Source organism: Phragmites australis, chromosome 6, assembly GCF_958298935.1.
Source record: "Phragmites australis chromosome 6, lpPhrAust1.1, whole genome shotgun sequence".
Taxonomy (NCBI): Eukaryota; Viridiplantae; Streptophyta; class Magnoliopsida; order Poales; family Poaceae; genus Phragmites; species Phragmites australis.
The window spans coordinates 33,144,332-33,153,603 of record NC_084926.1 but is presented as its reverse complement, the minus strand read 5'-3'; the positions used below and the strand labels follow the sequence as shown (position 1 = coordinate 33,153,603).

Below are 9,272 nucleotides of genomic sequence, written 5' to 3'. Positions count from 1 at the left end.
TTTTTATGAGTATAAATATTTTTATCATGTACATCATGTTACAAGAAAATCAACAAAATTTGTATTACTTGATTTGAAGCTCAATGAATTTGTTATTGATTTTACAAGGTTGAACTATTTTTTATTTTTAACTCCACTAAAATTCAAGAAATGCGTTTGATAAATCAGGAAATTCGATCGGTTTTCATTGACTCGATTTGAAAAATACGAAAAATTCGAGGAATCCGTTCACTGAAATTCGAGGAATCCATTCAAAATGCGGAAAATTTGAAGAATTCACTCAGTTTTCGGTTGAATTCGATTGGTTTTCGTCGACTCGATTTGGTCAGTTTTCTCTCCAATCTACGAATTTGATCAAACGAATTTATCCAAATTCTCGTTGAACTTCATCGAATTTTTTATTTTCACGAATTTTGGAAAATTGTTAGGTCCCTATTTTCGGATGGCAAAAGATTTTGTAGACCCTACCCGTCCCCCGAAATCCACAGATATTTCCCCTTCCCGATACCTCGATTCCACCCTCCCTTCCCCGCACGAAACCCCCTCGCCACCCCGTCCATGTCAGCCGCCGTCCGCTCCCGCGCCTCCGCCACCGCGGCGGCGGCGGTCTCCGCCGCGCGCCGCATCCACGCGGGCCGCGCCGCGGAGCAGCAGCGCCAGGGCAACACCCCCGCCGGCCTCCGCCGCCCGTGGGCGCTCTTCCGCCGGCGCCAGCAGCAGAGCCACCTCCCCCGAGCCGCCGCGGCTCCGTTCCAGGACGCTGTCGCTGGCGGCTCGGACGCCGGGGAGCCGCCCGAGATCTGGCGCCAGCCCGGGGAGGCCCCCGCCGCGCGCGCGGGCGCCGTCGGGAGGGTCGATGTCGTTAGGGTTGCGGGTGGCGGTGGGGAAGGGTTTGACGGGAAGGACGGGGGAGGGGACGGTGGCGGGTGGGGCGGCTCCAACCTGGGACGCCGGTTCCCCACGCCCAAGGAGATTTGCCGTGGGCTCGACAAGTTTGTCATCGGTCAGGAGCGAGCCAAGAAGGTGAAGTTTTATCAAAATTTGTACTTACTGATTCTAGCAGTCCACAGTGGAATACGGATCGGCTGTATACGGAAGTAAACTTTTTTTAGCCTATGGTTGTGTTAATGCATATTTGTTACTTAGGTTGTTTGTCCTTCTATCATTTTAATCGAATGTTTTGTCAGGCTATTTTAAAAAGTTTGTTTTTTCCTCCTTGCGCAGGTGCTGTCTGTAGCAGTTTATAATCACTACAAAAGGATATATAGCGAGTCACTGTCCAGCCAGTACGTGTTATATAAACATCGGTACATCATTTTTTTCTAACAGTTGTTGTGTAGCATCAGCTGGTTAATTGGACTGAAAATGTGGACTGCAGGGCTGCTGGAGATTGTGGCGAAAGTGATTTTTGCATGAGCGATACTGACACGGTAGAGCTTGAGAAAAGCAACATTCTTGTGATGGGCCCGACAGGCTCGGGTACGTGCTCTGTTCCTTGAGTATGCTAGTGATGTATGTTGTAATCATGCTAACACTGTGCTTAATGTGCACTGTAAAGAGATTTGTATCTGGTTAGAATCAATCTGTTTGTCGAAGCATGTTTTGTCTCTGTTTTTACTGTTCACGTGCCTATGTAATTACTGTTTTAGTGGGAAGTTCATGTTCCTTATGTACCTTACATTAGTAGAAATATGCATGTCCAAAATGAACAACTTTTGAGGTGGTTATTAAATACTCCCTATTTATGGCCATGCAATGATGCAGCTTATGTAAAGTGAGATGCTATATATGGTAGAGCTTCCAAGTTCCAAGCATACCAAATGGCTCAGTTAAAATCTTTTGAACATAGTATTTGCTGACTGATTTATTTAAAATTAAAATTTTATTTCCACTTCCCTTTCTCTTATGATGGGTACATTGTGGTGGGCAGAAACATGCAATAATACCTGTGTTGAGCTTATCTCTGTCTTTCATGTTACTTATTTTATGCATTGAATAATATTGTGGACCTCTTTGTGTTATGAATATTTTACTTATATTATTCTAAAATCTTTCCCAAAGTCAGGGAAAACACTGCTGGCAAAAACACTAGCAAGATTTGTGAACGTGCCCTTTGTTATAGCTGATGCCACAACTCTCACTCAGGTATGCTGAATTATCTTTGTTTGTTAATTCATTCACTTCAGTCTTGCTGTTATTCCAGTACAAAATTCCAATTTTTTTATTCCTATGACAACTGGAAAAAACTATCTTGTTTAGAATTTTACCTTCTTGAAATTTGTTATTCCATCTTGCGTTCAGTGATACTAATACCATGATATGTCAAACAATTGTGTATGTGCTTCTGTGAAAAATTCATTTGTTCGATCCATATTTTCCGATTTGTTCTCCAGTTACTTCTTTATGTCACTGGCTCACTGCAGTGTTGTAAATCGTTTTATCATGTTCTTAATATACTTTTCTTAGTGCACTCATGGTCCTACAAATGCTGTGAAGCTTTTTTAACTGTAACAATAGCGGTGCCAACTGTTATGTTCAAAGTATAGATATTATGGCACTAACATCAATTTTCACTCCTTTGTTCTTGCATAAAATTCTTGAGATCCGTAATAACTAATAAATGTAATGCTTCTGTTTGAGACTGTTGGACTTGCACCGGCTTGATAGAACTGCTTGTGTTGGTGCTCAAGAGTTCACCTTTATTTAAATGTTTATCCATTTTGTAGGCTGGATATGTTGGTGAGGATGTTGAATCTATTCTGTATAAGCTCTTAGCGGTACTGCTTGACTCTCTGTTTATGGTCCTTTCATTTTATTTTCAGCATTGTGATTGCTAATATGAGAACCTTCTGTATTGTCCGATTTTGCACTTGAAACATTTTTGGATTTTAATAATTGAGCTCTAGAGGATTAAAATATCTATCAAAGCTAGAGGATTTAGAAATACCGAAGGCATTTATTTTAGGTAACTTATTGGTGGTGTAAGTCGTTTGCAAAGCTGGGCTCATATGCATTATGTGAAGATCTTTATAATGGATATCCTGTACGTAAACGTCAAATTATCTCCAAATCAGGAAAACATTATGATACGAAGAAAAAAGAGAAGTGAAGTATGCCTTATTCTGGTTAATTTGAGCTCAATCATCCTGTAACAGCTTATTCACAATTTCAACATCAACTAATTGAAATTTTTTCGAATAAGCCTATACTTATGCTAAAGCATTCTTTCTTGGGCATGAACTAAATGGCTTACTAATTATGTTATAGAAAATAGGCAAAAGTTTGTAATTTTCTTTGTCAGTGCTGCTGCTAGCACAATATAACCCTTAATATTTTCCTTGAAAGTGCCTCATTACCATTCTCATTTGCTTCTTAGGCTGCTAATTTTGAAATAGATGCTGCTCAGCAAGGGATCGTCTATATTGATGAAGTTGATAAAATAACAAAGAAGGTATTATTGTTAGGATTATGGATACACTTGTACATTCATCATGTATTTTACCTTTTCTATTTCTAATTTTCAATTCTTTGCAGGCTGAAAGTATCAATCTTAGCAGAGATGTTTCAGGTGAAGGTGTTCAACAAGCGCTGTTAAAAATGCTTGAGGGAACGGTGAGTTTGTCAATCTTTAAGTCTATCTGTTAGTTTGCATTTTTCTGATCTTGGAGCGATTTCATAGTTTGCTGATGCCGATTCTTGTTTCAAATGGACTGGCAACACAGAATATGAATGCCATATTTTAAAATCATTTTGTGGGCAAACTTGTTTGTTCATATGTTTTGTCAGTGATATGTGATTTGATCTAGCCTACATTGTAATTATGTTATGTCCACTGCAAAAACGATTGGTATTTTGAGCTTTCTTCAGCTATATAGTACATATGCCATTGATAACTTATTTATTTTCCGTTCTAGCATGTATTCAACGGTTCCATTATGCGAAATAATAAATTGTGCAGAACATTGTGTTTCCGACAACTAGCTGATTTGGTCCTGAGCAGTTAGAATGAGCTGTGAATCGATGTAAACTAATCCAAGAAGAATTATCTGAAGTGTAGTTTAGGAATTCTTGTGATCAGTCTTTTTAGCTGACCACAGTTCTATTAGGTTCCATGCTTCAGTGGCCAAATAAACTGTTCAAGACTTCAAGTTCTTTGTGATTCCTTTTTTATTGAGTTCATAAGGATCAATTTGTTCAATTTGTGCTGATATGTGTGGAGTAATCATTGATCTTCTGTAGCCATTTAGGAATTATGCTTCTTTCAGTTAGATGCTCATGAAACAGCTCCTTTTTACGTTTCAGAATGCAAAATATTGAGGATGTATGCCAAAATAGCTTCTAGCTGCATCTTCTTACAAATTATTTTTATGCTGTCAAGATAGGTTGTTAGTGTTCCTGAGAAAGGGGCCAGAAGGCATCCAAGGGGTGACAATATCCAGGTAATTTATAGGATAATGATGTTCTTATGCAGCTGTTGGGTATTTATCTGACATCAGAGTACTCTTTTTTTGTTCCCTGCATTTAGTAGTAGAATCAGTACTCTGTGGCTCAAAACAATAGTTTTATCATTGTTGTGTACTGTAACGTGCGATGTGTGAATATTTTGGCTGTTCTGATTTTGTGCTCTTGTGATCTTCTGTCACATGCTTACTCTGGAATCTAAAGAAGGGTATGCCTGATTTATGATTAGTTTTTCCTGTTAAAATTTAAATTGAAATTTTACAGTTTTCGTTAATTATGTGTGACGAGTGAGACTGAAACTTATGAAAACAATAGAGCATGATAAAATGAGAATCAGTACTAAATCTGTTATGCCTTTTGATATTGATAACTGCATATCCCTCTGAGGTTTTGTTTAGTATCATTCATGTCTTTTTTCATCTGCAACATCTGAGTCAATACTTATGATCTCTTGTCAACTTTAATAAAAGAATAGGGAAGAACGTGAAGACTGCAGTTTTTCCGATGTCCCTTTTACTTTATCATATTAAACAGTTAAACACAACCTCCTTTCGTATCCTAACACACCCGAGCCAAACGGCTTATGTATAACTTGCACATGTTCATCAGCGATCAGTCAACAGCTACACCTGTAAAAGTTGTTCACTTTGTGATGTTCAATTGTCTTGCATCGCAGATTGATACAAAAAATATTCTCTTCATATGCGGTGGTGCTTTTGTGGATTTGGAGAAAACTATTTCTGAAAGGTTGTAGATACACTGTCTTTTATGTTTCACTTGTGATATCACAAGTTTTCAATACTCAAGGTTTTTCCTGAATCTTTTCTAGGAGACACGATTCTTCAATTGGTTTCCAAGCACAGGTTCGTTCAAACATGCGGACTGGTGGTGTCATAAGTGCTGAGATCACATCTTCGCTATTGGAATCAGTGAGTGAAAACTATACCAAATAGTAGAAGAATTGTTTTTGTTTTGCTTGCGTGCTAGACTCCTTTGAAGTTATTTGGATGCAATTTCTGCAGGTTGAAAGTGGCGATCTCATTGCATATGGATTAATCCCCGAATTTGTTGGTAGATTTCCGATTCTTGTTAGTCTATCCTCCCTCAGTGAAGATCAACTTGTTGAGGTAACTTCATCGCATGCATGTAATAGGCTCAGCTTCGTTGTTCTTTCCGTTTACAAAGCATTTGTTTGCTTTAAAATTTAGGATTGTTCTTAAAACAGCCCCTATGTTTTGTTTGTTGCCTCAACTTCATCCCGTTCTGCATTTATCCCTGTACATGTTTTGAATGCAGTTATTCATGCAAGGCGTTGATCTGTTGTTTGTTGACTGTCTGGGGACCACGGTCCCTGCCTTATAAAGGAGTCCTGGCACTGTTTGAGTTCCAGCCGTAATCGATGAGGAGTCCATCCTGTCGGTCGAGGCAAAACAGTTGAATCCAGCTTTGGATATTAGACGTACTCAAGTCGGTTAACTCGATCGAGGCCTTCCCAGTATAGGTATTCGTGATCTCCGAGTATATTAGGTCTCGCAGATTCGAATCCGCAATATCCGAAGTTGTCCGTCAGGTGTACGATGTACCCTATCCGTCATGATGTACTCCTTGTGCGCATATACCCTATAGTTAGATATTTGACATGTTTGTGTTCTGACCAGAAAAGATCTAGAAACTATTCATACAGGTTGATCTTGAAAAAAATTGTTCGGTACTGATCCTTATCCATTAGGCACTATGATCTTTCAAGTTGCAATTCTGCATAAAGCTTGCCAAAATGCAAATGTTATCTTCATATATTTGTTAAGCATTCTTTGTTCCTATATAAACGACTTATATTATTTCCAGTTAATACTGTTGTGCTTCTATCTGTAGGTTCTTACAAAGCCAAAGAATGCCCTTGGGAGGCAGTACACAAAGTTGTTTGAAATGAATGACGTGAGAATTATGTTGTCTTAAATTTTGAAGCATCGCTTGTGGTTATATTGCCAGTATAGTTTAACCCATCAGTGCATGTTTTTTATCTTGCGCTGTTACTGTAGGTCAAGTTGCATTTTACAGTGAAGGCTTTACGGCTTATTGCCAAAAGAGCAATAGCGAAGAACACTGGGGCTCGGGGTCTAAGGTCCATATTGGAAAGTATATTGACTGAAGCAATGTATGAGGTATATACTCTTCTCTTCCTGGCTTACTGAAATCCGTAAATTGGGTTGGTACAACCTTCTAGTATGTAGATTTATAGCAGGCAGCCATGCAAACCTGGTATGATGAGTTATCATTTTGTTCTAGCTTCCTTGGACCCTTCAGTCTTTGAGATTTCCCGGTCATTCACTAAAAGTTATAAAACCCTTGCAAGATACAATATGAATAAGAAAAACTAAGAGCCTCTAACAGTGCTTTGGTTGGAAACAAAATCATGAGGGGATACGGGTGCAGAGCCATAATCCACAGTGAACCTAAGACCAATATGCATAGATCTGGTAAATTTTGTTTTTTAGTTAAAAAAGGAACTAAACCTAAGGATTTGGATTCAACCCCCCTATCCAAATAGGCAAAATAGACACATCTTTTGCTATATAGACAATTGATTGTAATAGTCTTGTGTTGAATTCCATTTTTAGTTGCTAATCTGTACCATCGCGTTGTTCAACAAGCTGAGAATATGTTTTCAGTCTCATTATACCAAAAGTCCTATTTTTCTGTTTTGTTTTTCACTGTTCTGAAGAAGAAATTCCTAACAGATTCCAGAAACGCGAACTGGAAAAGAGAATAGATGCTGTGGTTGTTGATGAGGATTCTTTAAGTCCTATTTTTCTGTTTTGTTTTTCACTGTTCTGAAGAAGAAATTCCTAACAGATTCCAGAAACACGAACTGGAAAAGACAAAATAGATGCTGTAGTTGTTGATGAGGAGTATGTTGGATCTGCAACTCAGCATGGACTCGGAGCTAAGATTCTTCGCGGAGAAGGAGCATTGGATCTCTATCTGGCCAAGCATGATAATAAAGATACAACGGTATATGTCATTATTATTTTATTTTTCACACTACACTGCCTGCATCGTATAGTAAAAAGAAACTGAAAGCATGGGCATCTCACCAATTTACTGTTAGACATTGTAGTGTTTTATGAACGAGTTAAGAGATTTGGACTAAACAGCAGTTCATGTCCTTGCCATTTTCTACGATGGTTAGATAAGGGGTTGCGTATGTTAAGAGCAAGGTTTTGAAAATCGGTAACCGGTACTCGCTCGGTCACCTCACCTAGTAGCGATTATACGGTAATTGGTCTTGTACTCGGCCTTATAATCGTTTTTTTATTTATATGTTCAATTTATACATATATGTTCATCAAGGGCTAAAATCAACATCAGGTGCAACTTTCAATTAAAATTGTGAATGAACAATTTTAATTGTAAAACTAGAGGAAGGCAATTTAAAATAAAGCTTGTGATTCATATCATACATTGTTCCAAAATTAATACTTCATGATTCATTCTTTATAGTTTTCACCTACACCTTTAGCACTAATCCCCTGTGTACCTAATTGAAAAAGAACATTGGCACTCATCCATGACATAGTTATGTCTAGTCACTAATTCCCTTTCATGAGAAGCAAGACCATTGTTATGCTTGCTACGATGTGCTTAGTTGATAATAGCTTAATAATCTGTACAGAAAAACAGCAAATAATATCCTAATACATGGTCTAAATAATCACTATAACCACTAAGTCATCATCTTGTACTTGAACTGATGGGTTGTCATTATTTCTAACAGGCTGAGTACTTGGCCTGGTAGCTGGGTAAGCCGATTAATCGGCCAGTTATGCCGAGTAAACCTGTTAACCACCTGATTTGCACATGAGTACACGGCTGAGTACTCGGCCAGTTAGGCCTGTTTTCAAAACACTGGTTAAGAGGCATGGACACTATTGAGCAGGCAGGGCATCTCCTGCACAATCGCTTCAAATAGAAATATCCATTCCCATGTTTCATCATGAAATTCCTTATGCATATGGGTAGGAATATGCATCAAAACGTGCAAAGAACAAAGCAATCGCTATATATGACCAATTTAGCGAGGTGACCAGGCATTTGTTGAAGGCCGATTAACGTGAATTCATTTGTATTGATTGAAATGATTCAGGTCTTAGCACTTATCGTTTGTATTGATTGAAATGATTCAGGTCTTAGCACTTATCGTTTGTATTGATTGAAATGATTCAGGTCTTAGCACTTAAAAGCATGAACGATTATGTGTGGTGGGTTGGTTTGCTGTTCTTACGTTCCTTGTTATTTTTGCTGCTTCAACAGGCCGACAAGTTGAACGGGGAATCCGAGATGGATACAGAAGCTCCCTCTAGAGTGGCCAGCATGTAGGGTTCCTGACAACAGTAGTTATGTGTATAAATAACTTGTCATAGGCCCCTAGCCAATTCAAATGTAAAGTTATGCCCATAAATTCATCATGTATAAGGTCGGTGCTGGGGTTACAATTTGTTGTGGCGAATTGGCGACTGAAGCTTGATCCTTCGACTTTACCTTCAAGAGAAGTAAAGGGGATAGCTAGTTTCTCATGGTCCTGGATCAGCTCTACTGCACATCCAGATCAGATTCCAGGTCTCGTAGGAAGGAAAAATTAGGTTGCCACTGTGTGCCCGTTACCTGGGTTGCACTATTCATGGTTCACGCAATGGATAGCAGCACATCACTCATCTTGATGGCAGCAGCGGAGAGGGATGGCTCAGGCTTAGGGGTTTCCTCTGGGGTGGCGTTTGGATGCCCCATTGGAATGGGATAGGGAGATTATGCGG

The 9,272-nt window shown here is 39.0% G+C and overlaps 1 protein-coding gene across 3 annotated transcripts; it reads left to right on the top strand.

The window, feature by feature from the left end:
* Positions 1-485: 485 nt before the first annotated feature.
* LOC133922252 (CLP protease regulatory subunit CLPX1, mitochondrial-like) lies at positions 486-9,035 on the top strand. 3 transcript variants are annotated; one of them, XM_062367495.1, is made up of 15 exons: positions 490-1,023; positions 1,225-1,286; positions 1,379-1,479; positions 2,066-2,145; positions 2,727-2,777; positions 3,377-3,451; positions 3,535-3,612; positions 4,383-4,439; positions 5,138-5,208; positions 5,291-5,390; positions 5,484-5,588; positions 6,334-6,396; positions 6,501-6,623; positions 7,315-7,473; positions 8,773-9,035. In XM_062367495.1, the coding sequence occupies exons 1-15, from the start codon at positions 559-561 to the stop codon at positions 8,836-8,838; spliced, it is 1,656 nt and encodes a 551-aa protein (XP_062223479.1). In that variant the 5' UTR covers positions 490-558; the 3' UTR covers positions 8,839-9,035. The 3 variants fall into 3 exon arrangements, with proteins under 3 accessions (XP_062223481.1, XP_062223480.1, XP_062223479.1); XM_062367497.1 differs by lacking the exon at positions 8,773-9,035 and having other exon boundaries at positions 486-1,023; positions 7,200-7,387; XM_062367496.1 differs by lacking the exon at positions 6,334-6,396 and having other exon boundaries at positions 489-1,023.
* The last annotated feature ends 237 nt before the right edge of the window (positions 9,036-9,272 follow it).

Bases quoted from the DNA above. Each gene is read 5' to 3' on its own strand.
- LOC133922252 (XM_062367495.1), top strand. From the start codon at position 559: ATGTCAGCCGCCGTCCGCTCCCGCGCCTCCGCCACCGCGGCGGCGGCG. The intron at 1,287-1,378 runs GTACGTGTTATA...TGTGGACTGCAG, and splicing joins AGCGAGTCACTGTCCAGCCA to GGCTGCTGGAGATTGTGGCG. The intron at 3,613-4,382 runs GTGAGTTTGTCA...CTGTCAAGATAG, and splicing joins TAAAAATGCTTGAGGGAACG to GTTGTTAGTGTTCCTGAGAA.